Here is a 17,991-nt window from a genome sequence, read left to right as displayed (position 1 = left end):
CCTGTAGAGAATGATATGCAGTTTTCTATTTACCCCAACGCCATGATATACCCAAGCATAAAGCATACACATTGCACATATAACCCTTAACGTATCTACGCAGAGGCCGCGTTCACGGCCTGAAAGTCGTCCGGAGTGATGTGGACCGCGCCGGCTTGAACGAGCTGTACGGCATATTAGTCTGAGTAAAATATATCTAGAGAAGAGGGGAACCTACCGCCCGGCGCAAATCATCAATCAGATCATCCACATCCTCAATACCGACACACAACCGGATAAGATCCTCCGGCATGGCACGCTCCTGGCGCGTCTTGGCGTCGATACTGGCATGACTCATCCGGCACGGCATACTGATCAAGCTGTTGACACACCCAAAGCTAACACTGATAGCCCAGATGCGCGCACTCTCAACAATGCGCTCGCTAACTCCCACATCGCCCGTCTCGAACGACAGCACTGCTCCAGACCCCCGCGCCATGGAGTGGTGAAGGTCGTATTGCGGGTGCGACCGCAGGCCCGGGTATCGCACCTTGAAACCGTGGGCCTCAAGGAACTCAGCAATACGCTGGGCATTGCTCTGTTGTTGGTCCATGCGGACCTTGAGTGTCTTGACACCACGCATCAACAGCCATGAGTCGAAAGGCGAAAGACCGCATCCCGACGCATTGATCGGGAAGTACAACCGCTCTCCCAGAGCCAAGTCGTTGACTGCGATAACACCGGCCATGAGGTCATGATGGCCCGACAGGTACTTGGTACCACTCTCGTAAACAATATCAGCGCCAAGATCGAGCGGGCTCAGCAGCAGCGGAGACATCATTGTGTTATCGACCGCCACCAAACAGTTGGGGTTGATCTGGTGCGCGGCAGCCGCGATCTGTGGGATGTCGACGACCTTGATCAGCGGGTTGGTGGGGGTTTCAAGCAGGACCATGGCCGTCTTGGGAGTCAGGACTTCGGACACCTTCTCCGGCACGGTAGTGTCAACGTGGTGCACAATAATACCACCGTTGGTCGACAGATACTTCAATAGCCGGTTCGTACCGCCGTATAGGTCATCTCCAGTGACAACTTCATCGCCAGGACGAAGCAACCGGGTGATCACGTCCAGCGCAGCCATACCCGATGTCACGACCAGGGCGCGTTGGGCCGACATGACCTTGGCGAGATGGCGCTCAAGATGGGTTCGAGTGGGATTTCCGGAGCGAGTGTAATCATATTCACCACCGCCATCGCCAGACGCTTGTTTAAAGGTAGCGCTCTACAGAGATCATCAATTAGCCTCACATTCCCTTTAGTGTCAAGCGCAAACCTGAACAAGCTCTTGCTACCGTCATGACTCACCTGGTAAATCGGGACACTGCTAGCATTGTATTGGTCGTTGCTCTCGGTGTACACTAGCTCGGTGGCAATCGCATATTTCCTCCCTGTGCGTGGGCTCGAGGGAGCCGGCGATGGAGGAAGATTGTGACCGTCAATGTCAACGTGAGGGACGGCCTTCTTCAGCACGTCCGAAGACGATGGCGCGGGCGCCGACATCGCTGCGGGGCGGGGCGGAGATTTAAGAGAGAAGGAGAACCAGGGGAGGACGAGGGCGCTGTCAGTACAGAAAGAACAGGTATAAACACAGCGATAGCAATTGAGACGAAACAGGCAATCTGGCTGCAAAGAAAGAAGAATCCAAACAAATGCGTTGAGAAGTGGGAGGCAAACCATTGATAGAATTCCCCGGACTCCGATCTGTTCACAGTCCCGTGACTGCTCAACGCTGATTGGTCAACTCCGATGTCGTCATCGGCCTTGTCTTAGTAAGATCCAAATCGGGCATTATGAGTGGCTTCATGTTCCCCGTGTATATTTTAGGGCTTTAATGTGCACTCTTAACACCCCTTATGTTTTCCCTCTTGTGTTGGACCCTTATGGTACCAATAGCTGCCAGTGAATTAAATGGATTAAGTGGAAACTCCGTCATTTCGCATAAAGGATAGCACTAGTAATGCGTAACTATTGTGAACCCCGAGGAAAGACCCCGTAACAGGTAAATGGAACTCTACTTCCCTCTCCCTCTCCCTCTCCATCGACACTCCAATACAGCTACCAATACATGATGTAGTTATTTAGCGCCACAGAGATACGTTAGGTTATACGATTTGCAAAGAGGCTGTGCTGATGCACTGAAGCGCTGAACGAGGGCCGTGTCAAAGCAACCAATCCAACAATCATTATAAGAATCTCACATTTGTCTTTTCTCTTCCTACTCTTCAACTTAAACATAAACTTCGAAAATGAGTGAGCCGAGCGTTGACTCATTTCTAAGATACTCCGGAACGGATAGATGGTACATCTTTCCAATAGCAGCAGCAAACGACTAGCAGCATCCAGACCAGATCCACCAACTCTCTCCCTCTCTCTGGGGTCCCTAAGCTCTTCAGCCACCCTGAACAAAAATGGAAAGCCCGGAATCCTCATAATCATCTACCGATCACTAAATGATACCCCTAGCTGCTTTCGATTTAACTGTTCTTCTCTGTTAGTGTTTCCGCGGCATATATCCCTGAGCGGCGAGCAGATAAGAACCAGCAGAGCTCCAAGAAATGAGAAATAGCAAGATGATGACAACAACAGCGAGCCCCAGATCGAAAGGGACGGCACAACATGCACATCCGAGCACAAAAAAGTCATCGTCGAAGAGTTCTAAAGCGCCATTACCATGACAGAGCAAGTACAATCCGACCTCCACAAGAATTGGCTACGACACGATATTTGCATTTACAGGACTATGGTTAAGCATTTGAATATCCGTCGTTATGTTGATTGCTCCGGTAGATATCCCCCATCTTCTGCTATTTACAAGGCAGTCCAGAGATACATGCTGAGGATATGCAGGTTCTGGTGCTATCTTGTATGAGATCCAAACATGCCCGGATCCCTTTTGCGCATCATGATTGGTACTAATTTGATTCATCAGAGTGGGTTGTATAATTTTAGTTGGAAGAATGTCGAGGCTCTAAGTTATTCGTAATGTGGTGTCGTGCCGATGCCGACTGTCTAGCTCGTTAAATTAACTGTCCTCTACAGTGATAATGATGGTAACACAGGCAAGTACTTGATAGCAGGTATATTCTTGCTTATAGTCATCACATGACTACATAGATGATTTAGCAGTTTGTTAATCGTTACACAACATCCCTATATATTCAGACCACAATAGACAACCAACATTGAAAGAACAGCTACCCATCCATTCTTTCCAAAACCCGTCCAACCATCATCAAAATGGGCGGCGGTCCAGAAATCCCACAAATCCCAGCCATCAGAGCACGCCACGATGCCCTCAAACACACCTACCGAACGGCCCTCGACAACATAGAAGAAATCCTCCTCGGCCCCAGCGTCCTGCAAAACCTGCACATCAAAAACGTCCCCTTACCACTGAATAATGGACATCCCTGTCCAGCCATTGAGCCATCGTTCTTCACGCCGTTAGATGAGAACATCACATTCAGGAATCCTGACGATGGATTCATGCCGAAGAAGTACCCATCGCTTGAGGGACTAAAACCGCTGTACAAGGCCTGTATGATTTCAGAGTACATTGCTGAATATATTCGGGCTACGCTGGAAGACACGGAGGATATTAGTCTTGAATATTGGACTCAATGGTATGATACGATATCCTTGCTCTACCTTACTCTCCATGCAGTTATGACCTACTATTATTGAGAAAGTGACAAGTACTAAAAAAGCATCATTAGTCCCGACGGAGACAGTGGGACCATGTTGTCTAATAGTAAACGGGTGAACACTGCCGTTTGTCGTCATCCCAGATACTACCCGCATTATAAAGTCCTGATGGCGAGTGATGTCGAATTCAACGATGACGGTGACGATAATAGACTTACATATGGGGAATTACTGAACATTTGTGAGATAATGATGGACAACTTCAAGGACTACAGGATACATGCTGATTCTACGTATATGAAAGCTCCGGTAAGCTATACCATCTAGTATATTCGTTCATAGATTGATACTGACTCTGATTCCGATGTTGATGTAGGTTATGATATTATCCTGCCTGGGATCTCAACATGTCCGGATCCTCATGGCTCATCATGATGGTACTGATCTGGTTGTTCGTCGAAGTGAGTTGTTTGATTTGAGTTGGAAGAATGTTGATGTTTTGAGGTTGTTTTTGAGATGGTGGTGTTCTGATGGTGTGGGGGATGCGGAGTGTATCTAGCTCCCCCGTGACTTGATTGTTATGAATGAGTGTGGTTAGGTATCTGAAATCAGATCTACAATGCAGCTTAGCCAGTTCATGAGACTAAAATATGAACAGTGGTATTGATATCCATCACCTCAAATTCAATATACAAATGCAACACCTCCGGAAACCAACAAACGAAAATAAAAAATGAGTTGGGTATGTAAAAATAACACAATGGAAGGAGAAACCATAAATCCATCACCAATCCACCTCTGAAGTGCAACCAACACCCCCCCTTAAAAAGAAGATCAATCACCCTTCTTCTTCTCCCCCGCCCCAACCAACTCCTTTAACATAGCCACAGGCCCAGAAGACCCCTTCTCCGCACGCTCCTGTCTCCGCTGCTCCTTCGCCCGCTGTCTCTCCTCGCGATACTCCTCCCACGACAGTCCATCAGTTGCAGAGGATACAGGGATGGCTTCGGGGTTCTGGGAGTCCAAGAAATGAGAGAGAGAAGTCGAGTCTTTTTCGTGGTCAGTAGGAAGAGACTTGATGGCATCCTGGCCGAAGTACGAGCCGATGGCGGCGCGGAAACCGTATTCGACGGCTTCGTCAAGGGGTTCGTCGAAGATGTAGGGCAGGAGGGGGACAACGGAGAGACCGATCTGCTCGCGTTAGTATGCTTCTTGATGTATTAGGTTCGGGGCAAGGGACGTACTCCGATAGGCGCCCACGTGCGCAAGAGCGTACTCTTATAATTCTTCATCATGCGCCCCGAGTACTTCACGACGGAATGGATAGTAAATGCCGGCAGCGCCATACTCGCCAACCCCTGGAACACAGCTCTCTTCGCCATGACGACCCGGTAATCCTCGATCAGCGGGATTCCCGTCGTCTTCCACGGCATCAGATTTCCATCTGCATATTCAGACGGTCTTGAGTTGTTTCCAGTAGTCAAATCGCCCGTCGCCATTCCCTTGAGCACCTCTTCTTGCGTAAGATCCTTGGCATCCTTGTATGCCTCTCCCGCGGGTGCTAATGCGCGACGGTTCCGGAGGTAAGCCTTGTAACCCTCGTGTCCGACATCACCGAGAAGGTACGTCCAGGAGATAGCGTATGCAGAGCGCACGAGGTAAGGATGTGCGACTGGACGGAAGGATTCACCAATGTCGGAGGTGTAAGCGACATAACGGTGGGCAGAGAGAAGGAGGGTGCGGATGCGATTCGCGTAGGCGGCGTAACGGTAGGAGGTATCAGTTGAGTTTACAGAGCTGCTTGATTAGCATCTGTAGGAGTAGCAAGGTGATGGTGGTGTTGGTAACCATGACGCGTTGAGGCCCGATGGTACTTGCGGGGATGGATTTGCGGGGTGGACGCGGAGATAGTGCATAGCCAACGTGACCGGTCGAAGAGAGGGATGCAGTAACGCAGTGGGAAAATTGTCAATGGAGGAACATACTACGGAGAATAGACATCGTCGTAAAACCCATCATCATGGTCTACCAGTTTCTGAAGCTGAGGAGGAAGCTTGCGACGAGGGACAGGCCCTAACGTCGCATCGGACGAAGGGGACTCTTGCCGGGATTCCCAGACCATATTGATTGGGATAGTAGGGAGCTGTAGTATTAAGAATGAAAGAGAGTAAAGGGATAGAAGGGAAATGAAGTAGAAAGAAAGAAAAAAAATCAAAAGAGGACAATCAGGAAATGGGAAAATAGGAAAGAGGAAGTGGAGGAAGCTCGCTAAAGGGTTACAGCCAGTATTAAAACGAATGGCATGACCGGCCTCACAGCCGGTGTCAGTGTGTCAGTCTAATATCTTAGTGAATATTAACTACTCTAGTCCGGTCCGTCGCAGAAAAAGCTCAATAACCGTACAGCCGACAGGGAAGAGATCACTTCCCCGAGGTAAGCCGTACTTTAGCCCTCGCCCATGTTCCTTCGCGACACACAGTATCTATACACCATATACTGTAGTACTTCAGCATATATAGTGCCCCCGGGTACTCATAGAGTCATGAATCAACAATTAACTTCATGACAGCATCGGGATGCCGTATCTCGTTCTACCGGCGGTGCAGTCGTCAAATGATGTCACGCTCGTGTTATTCCCGCATCCAATCCCGAATATCACGTGCATCGGACCGTTCCGGGATATCACATGATAGCAGGTGCTGACTCAACCCTCATTCAGATTCTCCCGCACTAGTCCCAATATGGTAACGACCACAGGTGACCCGAACCTCACTCAGTCCCGTTCCGCAGGTCCTTTTCGCATCAACGCTCCATTGAGTCTCCGTGAACCCTCTGTCAACCCTTCGAATCAACTTCCCTCCTCAATACCGTCATAATGGTTGTCTACTACCAAATCGCCGGCAAGAAGGTCGGCTCTCACGTTGTATGTGCCGTCCTTTAACTGTGTTCCTCCCCTCCTTCGGTCCGATTGTCGGTCACCGTCAAACACACGTCACTTCACCTACGAAACTACACCTTGAAGGTATACAATACTAATCAGACGGACGAAATAGCTCGCCATGGGCGTCCTCGGTAGCACTTTCGGTGGTACCTTCCTCGCTACCCGCGGTGGCAGCAAGGAGCAGCAGCAGAAGCAGCAGGGCCCCCCGGTCCAGGCTGGCTCCAAGGACGAGGAGGACTTTATCCAGTGCGTTCCTTTACTCCCGGGCATATCGCATATCATGCTAATGCAAAACAGGAAATTCCTGCAGTCAGCGGACGGCGGCGACCAAAAAGCCCAGCAGTAAAAGTGACATTCGCGCGGTACCCTGACAGAACGAACATCCACGCGAGAGTTTCCTAATCGATTGGAACTGCTTTTTCACGACGCAAAAATAATGAGATGTGGCATTGCGATTCATCAGTTATGCTGGTGAACGCGGGGGACGGTACAGAAGTTGCATTGACATTGGCCATTGTGGGAGATGTGAATCTGTACATATAAAGGTATAAATGCATTGATTCGCCTTTACCTCGTTCAATTGGTTGCCATCAAGTTTGGTATGAGGATGGGATCAATAAGCTATGCAGTACTCCGTAGATCGATAGTTATCTGATATGCAGAACAACAATCGCATTGACAGTCATAAAGTTTTATCCGCGGAACTGACTACGCCGGACTATGCCCGAGTGACATGCCGAGCTGATCGCAACGAGGCCGGTAGATCTACAACTCCAATATTTTCTACTCTACTACTTCAACTTTCAATCTCTCAATTTCCAACGTATACAATCTACCTCAATGCCCTAAATCCAAAGCAAAACCACCACGTGATTGAACCAAATTCCCCGCAATATCCTCCGCTGTCCCGAATCCAATCCCACCACCTCCAGTTACTCCTCGCACCCCTACACCACCCAAAGAGCGAGCAAGCCAAGGAAAACACCATGAAACCACACCCCTTCCCCCTTTCCCTAAACATCGGCACCGACATCGTCCACCTGCCCCGCATCGCCCGCCTCGTTTCCCGCCCAAACGGCTACCTCACCCGCTTCACCCGCCGCATTCTAAGCGACCAGGAACAAGCCGACTTCCGGAAACGATTCAACCTACCTCCCGGTGAAGACGTACCGCTGGAGTCGCGGCTGTACCCTACGCATAGGCGACTACACGTGCAGACGAATGTGAATACGAATGCGAACGGGAGTACAGGTGGGATAAGCGCAAGCGCAGGACCAACATCATCGCTAAGCACAGAAATGGCGCGCTGGCTCGCTGGCCGGTTCGCCGCGAAAGAAGCCGCTAGAAAAGCTGCGCCGGGGGGCGCTGCGAATGTGGGGTGGAAGGATGTGGTTGTTATTCGGGAGGACGAGGGGACTACTGGATTTAAACCCGAATCTGGGATTAGTACAACAGCAGAGGAGTCGGAGTCGGCGTCGGGGACAGGGAGTAAGGGTAGGACTAAGACGTCTGTTGAGAGGATCCGGGAGATGCGCAGGGAGAGGGGCAGTGGAAGGCCGGGGATTCTATATTTGGATGCGAATGGGGGGCCTGGGAGGATGGGGAAGTTATCAATTTCGCATGATGGGGAGTATGTTGTCGCGACGGTATTGGCGACGGGTTAGCCTAGCCTAGCTATCTTTGTAGTGAGCTGTTGGAGAGATAGGATGTCTGGACCGAGGTGTATTGATAGTGGGATGTTTGTACGATAATGGCGATTGACAGATATTATCTCGTGTAGTTGGATATCTGTCATTGTAAATAGCTAAAACAATCAGTATATGAATGATACCCTTATATTTTGTTCTGTCCTGGTGTCAGTAAATCGAGCAGCATACAAGTACCGAGTTCCTATCACGGACCTCCGCAGCGCAGTTGATATTTTCGCTGCTCCTCAGTCCTTCACCTATAGACTCAGCCAATCTCCCTATCTTTAATCTTTAGCTCTATATTATTTATACGTATTCCCTATTCTTGAAACCCGACCCTCTCCCTTACTCTATCACATCGACTCACGCGGGGTAAGCACAAGTATCTCCGTCGAAGTTGCACTCAACGCAATCTTGAAGCATTAACTGACTCACTCCAGCTAAGAAGCTCGCCCAAATAAAAATACAATGCCATTCTCCCACCACAGCCACTCGGGCCAATTCTGCCCTGGCCACGCCAAAAACACCCTTGAAGAGGTCATCCAAACAGCCATCGCCAAGAACTTCAAGGTCTTCTGCCTGACAGAGCACATGCCCAGGACCCAAGAGGATTTATATCCAGAGGAGGTACTCACCACCTACTACTCCCCGTTATGTTATAGGGTCGCTAAATGTTGTATGTAGATCGAAGCCGGCGACACCTACTCAGGCATGCTCGCCAACGAAGCAGCCTACTACGAAGAAGCCCTGCGCCTACGCGAGAAGTACGCCTCGCAAATCAAAATCCTAATCGGCTTTGAAATTGAATGGATTCGTCCCGTTTCGTCTACATTAGTCCAGGACTCACTGTCGCGTTACCCATTCGAGTTCTTCGTCGGCTCCGTGCACCACATGCACACGGAACCGATTGACTACGACCGTCCTATGTACGAGCGTGCTCGTGAGAAGGCGGGTGATACTGATGAGCGGTTGTTTGAGGATTACTTCGATGCGCAGTATGAGATGCTGAAGGAACTGAAGCCGTTGGTGGTGGGGCATTTCGATCTGATTCGGTTGAAGAGTGATGACCCTGAGCGCAGCTTTCGGCAGTGGAAGGGTGTTTGGGAGAGGATTATGCGGAATCTGGAGTTCGTAGCTGGGTATGGGGGGATGTTGGAGTTGAATTCGGCGGCGTTGAGGAAGGGGATGAGTGAGCCTTATCCTAAAGGGGAGATTTGCAAGGTATGTCTCCTATTCTATTCCATCATATATCAAAAAAAGACAGGAACCTGACGGCTCAGGAATTCCTCTCACTCGGCGGCCGCTTCTGCCTCTCCGATGATAGTCACGGCATCGACCAGGTCGGATTGAATTTCCACCGGGTCCTCGACTTTATCGAAACCGTTGGTATCTCAACCCTGCACTACTTGCAGCTGTCAGAGACCGATACGGATACTGCATCTAGCGCCGATGACCGATTCCCCCGGACGCAGGTTGCTTCGATTGGCGTTGCTGATGCCAGAGCGTTGTGGACTTAAGCCCTGTAACTAATTAACAACATACATGCCTGGTTTCCTAGACACATTGAAGATTCTTCCTTCCGGGTTTAGCGCTCAGTCCTTGCCTGTTTAAGCTCACTGTAGCACATTGAGGATCTAATTGAGCAGCCAAGTCGAGAATGTAAGTAAGCATTCAAGCGCAACGACTACTTGATCAATTCGATCCGCTATGCCTCCATGTATGCTTTTCTAGAAACTGGATCCTATTGAGGAGCCGATCTTCCTCTTCTACGTTCTAGGGCCAGGCACAAATCGGGGTATGGGGATGAGGGACAGGTATTCTTTACAGCTGTTCCTATTCAGCTCTTGCATGATGCCCTGAGATAATGGCGAATAATTTACAAACTTCCAAATTCATCCACGCCCCCTCTCAATACGAAATTGATTTTCTCCGGCTCTGGCCGCTTTCCTCTTTCCGTGTTAGTGCACGCCCTGAGCCCTCCCTGAGCAGATGGCGTATAGGAATAGCGGCTGATGGCGACGAGATATGAACCGGAAACATGGCGAATGGGTGGAAGAAGCGCCGGTGGACGATAGAATGGAGCAGCGCAGAGGCCACAAGGGGAGGATATGTGTCTAGGATCATGATAGGAACCTTACGGGCCGTATTTGCTGCAGTGTAACAGAATTCGCGATATTTCTAGAAGAATTTCAGGTGGATGTTTCTTTGTTGGAGAGTCTACTCGGGGTCGGGGCAGAACTATCTTGGGTTATCATCGCCAAGTGGTAAGAATAGACACATTGAGAGCGTCTGGGAATAATTGGGATTCCAAAGGATTAACAATTTTACCAAAGACAACCATATTTTCAGCACAATGAACGGCCATTCGGACATGATCCTGGGTATGAGAGGCGGGAGGAGTTATTATTATCATTATTATTTAATCAAATTTATTGTCTATACCGAGCCCTAGAGCTATGACAGACCATGATTCATGCATGGACTTACGAATCTGTATCGAACGAGCTGGGTTCCGACTACACGTGCGCATTTGATCCTTCAAGATGCTCATAGGAAATATGGGGAAGTGGTGCGCATTGGGTCCAATGTGGCCTCATTTAGTAATCCGGAAGCGATTCCGACTGTGTATCCTGTGAGGCCGGGAGTGCCAAAGGTAGTCCTTGTTCTGCTTCTTCATATTCAATATTCGGGTGACGGGCAATTCAACCAAATAGGGCGATTTTTGTGTGACTTTACGTCCCTACACCAGAAGTGATGGTGCATTACACGCCGTCTTCAACACTACTGATGAGCACATCTTCAAGCAGATTAAGAACCCCATTGCACTCATTTTTGGCATCACGATTACTGCAACCTTCGAGCCCCTTGTGGAGGAGGTATCACAGTGCATTCGTGACAGGTTCGACGAGCGGTTCGCCATCACGGAGCAGGTCTTTGACATGGGACAATGGCTGCATTTCTTCGCATTTGACGTTATGGGCACAACGAGATTCTCCAAGCGATATGGGTTTTTGGATGAAGGGAAAGACGTGGGCGGAATGCTAAGGACGATTGTTGATACATGAGGACTGCTGTTCCGGTGAGATTGAGCTCCAAGCTCTTATCTGGATTCTGGGGGACAGAATCCTTTTTAAACTGACGGTAGAGGCACAGATGACACAATCCCCTTTGTTAGATAGGGTTCTAGGAAAGGATATTCTTGCCGAGACGTTCTGGCAAGCCATGCGGGGCACCGCATCCCTCTCAATCCTAGGCTTCCTCACCCAGGCCATCAAGGAAAAGAAAGAAAGGCTAGGAGAATGTGGCGACAAAATTGACGGCAGTCACATAGACCTCCTCTCACGCTACATCCATCTGCAAAAGAACAATACGGGGTTTCCCGCCTGGATGTTTTCCAACGTTATTGCCGGCTCCGACTCGGTCGGTACTGTCATGCGCACCCTCCTGTTCCACCTCCTAGTCTACTCGAGCACTCTTGAGAAACTCCACGAGGAGCTGAAAGCTGCGGATCTCTCCCGTCCCTTTCCTCGTTATAATGAGGTGCGCAAGCTTCCCTACCTCGATGCATGTGTTCAGGAAGCGGCCCAGATCCATCCGCCTTTCGCTTTACCCTTTGAACGGGTCGTTCCGGACGGCGGCATCACGGTCCTTGGGCGTAATCTCCCTGAAGGTACGGTCGTCGCTGGTAACCCGTACGTTGTGAACTGGGATCCCAATACGTTTGGTGAGGATGCGGTGTTTTAAAGGCCGGAAAGGTGGCTCCGTGGGAGATGTTTCGCATAAGAAGAAGCTGGAAGGAAGTATTCTAACGGTTCGTATTATATAAAACCCTCCTTCTTCTTCTTTTCTTTTTTTATCATGTGTATGCTTATTGTGCCGGGCGATGCATCTGTCTCGGACGACACATAGGAATCCTTGAAATCAAAAAGTTGATCCCGTTCTTGATTTTGATGATGCAAGTATCTTCCTTTCGTGAAAGTGTGAGCACAGGTACTGACCGGGGGTAGATGCGGATTGTTGATCGAAAAAGATTCGAGGTGGAGAAATGCCCTAAGGCTGAGTAGAACCTGCGCTCGAGCACATCTCTGTTATCCGATCAGGACATTGGACTGATACGTTCTTTACGACCAGAATGGACATTATTTCTGGCCATCTTCTATAGTTAACGTTTAAGGAGTTGCTCAGTGAAATTCTTGAAATTCTCAAAAAGCATCAGTTGATCTTGGACGTAGGCGACTGTCTTTTTAGAGGCAATGGGGTGCTTAACCCAAATAGGAATGCTATAGCACTTCGAGTAATTCGGCGTCACTCAAGTGTACTCTGTACAGTGCATATAAACCCCGCCACAAACCCCCAATTACATCAAACTGATTGGATGCCGCAACCTCGACCCCACCATATTTAACCACCATTTTCCCACCTCCCACTTTCCACCCCCTAATCTCAATTCCCTTCTGTCTACATTTATCAATCAATAAACAAAAGAAAACAAACAAAGTCAGCAAAATGGGCGTCACCAAGCAAACCCTTCAACCCGGCAACGGCGTCGACTACCCGCAGAAGAACTCCCTGTGCGCTATCGCCTACACCGGTGCTCTCTATGACGCGTCCAAGGCTGATAACTATTTCATGGGAAAGGAGTACGTCTCTCTATTTTCTTGAAAAATAACTGAGTTCAGTGAACGGTAATTGACGCGAAGCAGATTCGACTCGTCGAGGAGCAGGGGTCCGTTGAAGGTGAACATTGGCATGGGGAAGGTTATTGAGGGTATGTTACCCTTTTGTCTACTTGGCTGAACGTACTAATATTATCTGTGCAGGCTGGGACCAAGGAGTCCTGCAGATGAGTCTCGGCGAGAAGGCCATCTTGACAATTTCCAGGTACGCCTCTCGCCCACCCCCAGCCCCTCTTCTCTGTAATAAACACATGCTGACAATCACAGCGACTCTGCTTACGGTCCTCGGTTCGTGTCATCTCATCCCTAACCCGGGATATAGATATATGCTGATACTAATCAATGTAGTGGTTTCCCGGGCCTTATCCCCCCGCACTCGGATCTTGTTTTGTAAGTTTCCATTCTCGAGACCAAATTAATCCAATGGCATTGTACGGGCTAACGGTTGTTTAGTGAGTGCCACCTTGTTTCGATTGACGGCAAGTCTGTCTAGACTAGGTTCGAGTTCGAATATAGGAAATGGAATGATTCGCTTGGGCGTTTCTCAGTGCGTGTTAACTGGCATTCGTAGCTCGTGATCCAACTTCGTTAGTAGAGTGCAGCGTGCAGCTACATATCCTAAACTTACAAAGTCCTACAACATTCTAGACATCACAAGGAAAAATCAACTGTACAAACATATTGATCATTCATGACGCGACATTACAATGCCCCGTCTCTCTACTGTGACTGACTGTACAACTGTACAAAAACTAACAAAACAAAACCAATCCAGAGATAGACTATAACTGTTCAAAATCGGGGATAGGGAAAGGGTGGAACAGGACATCACTCATCAAATAACCTACCACCCGACCATTAAGTGAGTACAAAAATAAGAGGAGAAAAGACGGGTGTAAGTAAAATATAGGAAGAAGAAAGATGTAAGAATTCGGTGGGAGGAATAGATATTCCACTCGCTGATCACCAAAGGATAGTAAGAAGAAAAGAAAAAAAAAAAAAAGCCACACAAACATATGGGGAATAAAGTAAAAAGAAGAGAAAATAAGAAGAAAAAGGGGTCTCCGCGAGTAAGACCCATGAAGAAAATTGATACAGGTAGAATATCAAAGTAATGTCCAACATAATACACACATCTTCTTGAATATGACAATGCCGAAGAATCTTTTAGTGGTCTGTTTCCTTATGAAACCTCTAGTTCCATCCCAGAGAGTTCTCGGCCATAACAGGCGCACTGATCATCTGGGTCCGGTTGCTCCTGAGACTGTGCGGAGACAAACGACCACCGGTAGCAAAGAGAGAACCGCCTCCGCGGCCCTCGCTCTGCTGCTCGACATTCGAGTTGGTGCGCTGATGAAGTTGACGTCTCTTGCGGTAGCGACGGGCCACCCAGAACATACCGGCACCATAGGCGGCAGCACCACCAACAACACCAACACCAATACCGACAGAGCTGGCGCGAGTGGACGAAGAGCCGCTGGCACCGCCGTCGGCGTTGTCATCAGTAGAGTTGGAGTCGTCATCGTCGTCGTTGCTGCCGTTCGATCCACCACCACTGGACGAGCCGCTTCCGCTGCTCGAAGAGCCAGACTCACCAACGACCAGAGGGATAGTGGGGTCGATCATCGACATCAGAGCGTTGACAGACGGGCTGGGTTGGTGGTAGAGACGAGATCCGGGGTTGTGCAGCTGGTCACGCAGCTCTTCAATTGCGTCCGTAGGGATGTAAGCCATGGCAACAGTCGCAACATAGCCCGTGCTGGCAGAGTTGTCATAGGGCTGGATCGCAAACATCGAGATCTCATCACCAAGCACGTCCAGAGCGTATCCCAGACCCTGCGGGATGTACAAGAAGATCTGCGATGACGACAGAGTCGTGCTTGCCACAAAGCTGTAGCGCAGCTTGCCGTTGAAACCGATCTGGATGAGGGACGAGTTGGCGGGGATGTCTGGCACACCACCGGCAGGCGAAATAGATCCAGGAAGCTGAGTAGGCTGGCTGGTCGCAGTGGCAGTGTGGTGGGTCTCAGTCTCGTGCGTTGTGCTCGGAGGCTCAACCAGAATAGTTGAGGGAACCCAATCGTTGTCCTCCGTCGTGGTAGGCTTGTGGGTGACGGCCTGAGTAGTAGACGAGGTCGTCTGCTGCTCAGTAGTGGACGTAGGAGTCGGGCTGCTGGATGGCGTAGGAGTAGGCGATGCCTTGCTAGTGGCTACCACCGATGGCTTGCTGGAACCGAACAAACCAGTAGAAGGCGTAGGGTGGGCAGAGCTACCAGGAGCAGCTTCACCGGTAGGGGAAGGAGACTTCGAAGTACCGAAGAGGCCGCTGGAAGTTGCGCTGGTAGAAGACTCGGGGCCCAGAAGGGAGCCCAACAGTCCGCCCAAAAGACCCTCCGATGAAGTTGCGGAGGCAGGTGTCGATGTAGGGACGTTGACGGAGATGGATTGCAGACCAGACGAAGAAGGTTCACCCAACAGACCACCCAGAAGGCCGCCAAGAAGACCTTCGCTGGGAGTGGGAGTGGGCGAGCCAACTCTGAACGATGAAGCAGATCCACTGGGCCGAATGAGGGGCTTGCTAGAGGTCGATTCACCTCCAAGAAGGCCACCAACCAAGCCATCGACCAGACCCTTGCTAGTAGGGGAGGGAGAAGCGGATCCACTGGATGACGGGGTTGGCTTGTCATCATCTCCGAGCAGACCGCCGACAAGACCGTCAACCAGACCCTCGCTGGTGCTCGAGGCAGCAGGTGAAGCGACAGTAGAAGATGGCGAGCCCGAGTTGCTAGCGGTGGGCGTAGTACCGGAGTCATCACCTCCCAGGAGACCACCAAGCAACCCTTTTTCTTTGCTGGAACTTGGAGTGCTAGAGGGCGTAGCACTGGTGCTGGCCGAGTCATCGCCTCCCAGGATGTTTCCTAATCCGAGAAGACCGCCATCATTGGTGCTAGTGGGCGTAGAAGAGGTCGTGGTCGAGTTGGATGCGCCGGTCTTGCTGGCCGTAGGCGTGGCAGAGCTGTCATCTCCTCCAAGGATGTTTCCTAGACCAAGCAGGCCACCATCGTTGGTGCTCGAGGCGGCAGTAGAAGATGGCGAGCCCGGGTTGCTAGCGGTGGGCGTAGTACCGGAGTCATCCCCTCCCAGGAGACCACCAAGAAGACCCTTCTCCTTGCTGGTGCTGGCGGTGCTCGACGCAGAGTTTGTCGTAGTCTTCGAATCCCCGCCCAAAAGACCATCAAGTAAACCACCATCGCTGTCCTTGGTGGCGCTCGGAGTGCTGGAAGCAGGAGAGCTTGTCGTCTTGGATGAACCACCTCCAAGGAGACCATCAAGCAGTCCACCGTCATTGTCTTTGGTGGCGCTGGCGGTGCTCGACGCAGGAGAGCTGGTCGTCTGGGATGAACCACCTCCAAGGAGACCATCAAGCAGTCCACCGTCATTGTCTTTGGTGGTGCTGGCGGTGCTCGACGCGGAAGAGCTGGCCGTCTGGGACGAACCACCTCCAAGGAGACCATCAAGCAGTCCACCGTCATTGTCTTTGGTGGTGCTGGCGGTGCTCGACGCGGGAGAGCTGGTCGTCTGGGACGAACCACCTCCAAGGAGACCATCAAGCAAACCACCGTTATTGTCCTTGCTAGCGCTCGCAGTGTTCGACGCAGGAGTACTAGCGGGAGTCTGAGACTCGGTGCTGGAGCTGGAGGAACCACCTCCAAGGAGACCATCAAGCAGTCCACCGTCATGGTCGTCGGAGGTGCTCGAAGAGCTAGGCGCAGGAGAGCTAGACGGGGTCAGGGACTCGGAAGTTTCGCTCGAAGTGGCTGGGGCGGACGAAGAGCTCGAATCACCTCCCAAGATACCTTCGAGGAGGCCACCACTCTGGTTGTCGGAGGTGCTCGAAGAGCTAGGAGCCGGGGTAGACGAGGCGCCCGAATCACCGCCCAGAATGCCTGCAAGGACGCCACCATCATTGTCATCGCTCGAGCTGGGCGCAGGGCTGCTCGATGTCGTTGGCTCGGGAGAGGACGGGGCCGGAGACGATGTAGGAGACGGGGAAGCGGATTCGGGTGTTTCTTCGGTAGGGGTAACAGAGCTGGCAGCGGACGAAGCGGGAGCACTCGAGACAGCCGTCTCGGAGGTCCAAATTGAAGTAGTGACCGTCGAGGCACCAGCTGCCGTACTGGAGGGCGTACCGGTGATGGTGTGTGTCTGACCATTGAGATCGACGGAAAGTGTCAAGGGCAAGAGAACCGTCGGCGGAACAGAAGCCGTTGGCTCGGGAGTGTTGGATCCACCACCCAAGATGCCATCCAAAAATCCAGAATTGCCCTGGGCGCTCGATGCGCCCTCGTTAGGATGCTGCGACTGCGAGCCAGAGTTGCCTGTGAGGGCATCAATGAGGCCTCTCTTGGCCGCTTTGGGAAGATACTGGGGTCTCAATTCTTGCGCGTCTGGGGCGTCCTGCGCGGCGACGAAATCTAGACCTCCCATGGACAGGAAGGCCGCGAAAACGGCGACAGTTTTGGGCAGCATGATGGGCCACTAGGCGTACGCAATAACGTTAGTATCTCCAACCCACAGTCCACGTAATCGCAAACAACGGGAACACAAGTGCACGCACGCTACCCGGAAACAATCGTAGAGAACGTATATGGCGTTTTTTTTCGAAGCAATAGAAAAGAATGGACAGAGCAATGGGCTCAATGAACGAATCGCGAAATCTTCAAAGGTTGAACAGCGCGGTCGATTGGCGAGTCATATAATTCATCGAACAGGGTATAACCGATATAAGACGAAGGTATGGTATCGATGTCGACGTCTTTGTTCCAACTTAATCAAAATCCTTTGTATCAACCGATGCGACAATAGCGAGGAAGCGGTCGATTTGAAAGATGCGTTGCGAACGATCAGCCCGAGGCGGTGCTTTCCAACTCTTTTCTTTTCCACCACACACAATATGTATAACGTAGCCTTGGGAGTGGCGGTGACTTGAAGCTGGTAAAAT

General features: G+C 50.7%; 9 protein-coding genes across 9 annotated transcripts; 6 read left to right on the top strand and 3 right to left on the bottom strand.

Moving 5' to 3' along the window:
* Nucleotides 1-95: 95 nt before the first annotated feature.
* On the bottom strand, nucleotides 96-1,716 carry STR3 (cystathionine beta-lyase STR3; the record flags this gene model as incomplete). Its single annotated transcript, XM_043277816.1, has 3 exons — nucleotides 96-164; nucleotides 218-1,261; nucleotides 1,345-1,716. The coding sequence occupies 3 exons, from the start codon at nucleotides 1,714-1,716 to the stop codon at nucleotides 96-98; spliced, it is 1,485 nt and encodes a 494-aa protein (XP_043135657.1).
* A 1,560-nt stretch (nucleotides 1,717-3,276) lies between these two features.
* On the top strand, nucleotides 3,277-3,723 carry ACHE_31121A (uncharacterized protein; the record flags this gene model as incomplete). Its single annotated transcript, XM_043277815.1, has 1 exon — nucleotides 3,277-3,723. The coding sequence occupies one exon, from the start codon at nucleotides 3,277-3,279 to the stop codon at nucleotides 3,721-3,723; it is 447 nt and encodes a 148-aa protein (XP_043135656.1).
* A 795-nt stretch (nucleotides 3,724-4,518) lies between these two features.
* ACHE_31120S (mitochondrial fission process 1 family protein) lies at nucleotides 4,519-5,806 on the bottom strand (the record flags this gene model as incomplete). The annotated part of the gene is made up of 3 exons (XM_043277814.1): nucleotides 4,519-4,875; nucleotides 4,929-5,481; nucleotides 5,670-5,806. 3 exons carry the CDS (start codon nucleotides 5,804-5,806, stop codon nucleotides 4,519-4,521), a joined length of 1,047 nt encoding a protein of 348 aa, XP_043135655.1.
* A 753-nt stretch (nucleotides 5,807-6,559) lies between these two features.
* On the top strand, nucleotides 6,560-6,971 carry ACHE_31119A (ATP19 family protein; the record flags this gene model as incomplete). The annotated part of the gene is made up of 3 exons (XM_043277813.1): nucleotides 6,560-6,607; nucleotides 6,738-6,871; nucleotides 6,923-6,971. The coding sequence occupies 3 exons, from the start codon at nucleotides 6,560-6,562 to the stop codon at nucleotides 6,969-6,971; spliced, it is 231 nt and encodes a 76-aa protein (XP_043135654.1).
* A 310-nt stretch (nucleotides 6,972-7,281) lies between these two features.
* ACHE_31118A (uncharacterized protein) lies at nucleotides 7,282-8,289 on the top strand (the record flags this gene model as incomplete). The annotated part of the gene is made up of 1 exon (XM_043277812.1): nucleotides 7,282-8,289. One exon carries the CDS (start codon nucleotides 7,282-7,284, stop codon nucleotides 8,287-8,289), a length of 1,008 nt encoding a protein of 335 aa, XP_043135653.1.
* Nucleotides 8,290-8,781: 492 nt separating this feature from the next.
* On the top strand, nucleotides 8,782-9,830 carry HIS2 (histidinol-phosphatase; the record flags this gene model as incomplete). The annotated part of the gene is made up of 3 exons (XM_043277811.1): nucleotides 8,782-8,940; nucleotides 8,998-9,534; nucleotides 9,594-9,830. The coding sequence occupies 3 exons, from the start codon at nucleotides 8,782-8,784 to the stop codon at nucleotides 9,828-9,830; spliced, it is 933 nt and encodes a 310-aa protein (XP_043135652.1).
* Nucleotides 9,831-11,535: 1,705 nt separating this feature from the next.
* ACHE_31116A (uncharacterized protein) lies at nucleotides 11,536-12,057 on the top strand (the record flags this gene model as incomplete). Its single annotated transcript, XM_043277810.1, has 1 exon — nucleotides 11,536-12,057. The coding sequence occupies one exon, from the start codon at nucleotides 11,536-11,538 to the stop codon at nucleotides 12,055-12,057; it is 522 nt and encodes a 173-aa protein (XP_043135651.1).
* A 762-nt stretch (nucleotides 12,058-12,819) lies between these two features.
* FKBP3 (FKBP-type peptidyl-prolyl cis-trans isomerase) lies at nucleotides 12,820-13,299 on the top strand (the record flags this gene model as incomplete). Its single annotated transcript, XM_043277808.1, has 4 exons — nucleotides 12,820-12,953; nucleotides 13,017-13,081; nucleotides 13,134-13,194; nucleotides 13,257-13,299. The coding sequence occupies 4 exons, from the start codon at nucleotides 12,820-12,822 to the stop codon at nucleotides 13,297-13,299; spliced, it is 303 nt and encodes a 100-aa protein (XP_043135650.1).
* Nucleotides 13,300-14,183: 884 nt separating this feature from the next.
* On the bottom strand, nucleotides 14,184-17,519 carry ACHE_31114S (putative mucin family signaling protein Msb2; the record flags this gene model as incomplete). The annotated part of the gene is made up of 3 exons (XM_043277807.1): nucleotides 14,184-16,303; nucleotides 16,397-16,582; nucleotides 16,697-17,519. 3 exons carry the CDS (start codon nucleotides 17,517-17,519, stop codon nucleotides 14,184-14,186), a joined length of 3,129 nt encoding a protein of 1,042 aa, XP_043135649.1.
* Nucleotides 17,520-17,991: the final 472 nt, after the last annotated feature.

The sequence above is a fragment of the Aspergillus chevalieri genome, chromosome 3 (genome assembly GCF_016861735.1).
Source record: "Aspergillus chevalieri M1 DNA, chromosome 3, nearly complete sequence".
NCBI lineage: Eukaryota > Fungi > Ascomycota > Eurotiomycetes > Eurotiales > Aspergillaceae > Aspergillus > Aspergillus chevalieri.
Note: the sequence above shows the minus strand (reverse complement) of the source record. Positions and strands in the feature narration are given on the sequence as shown.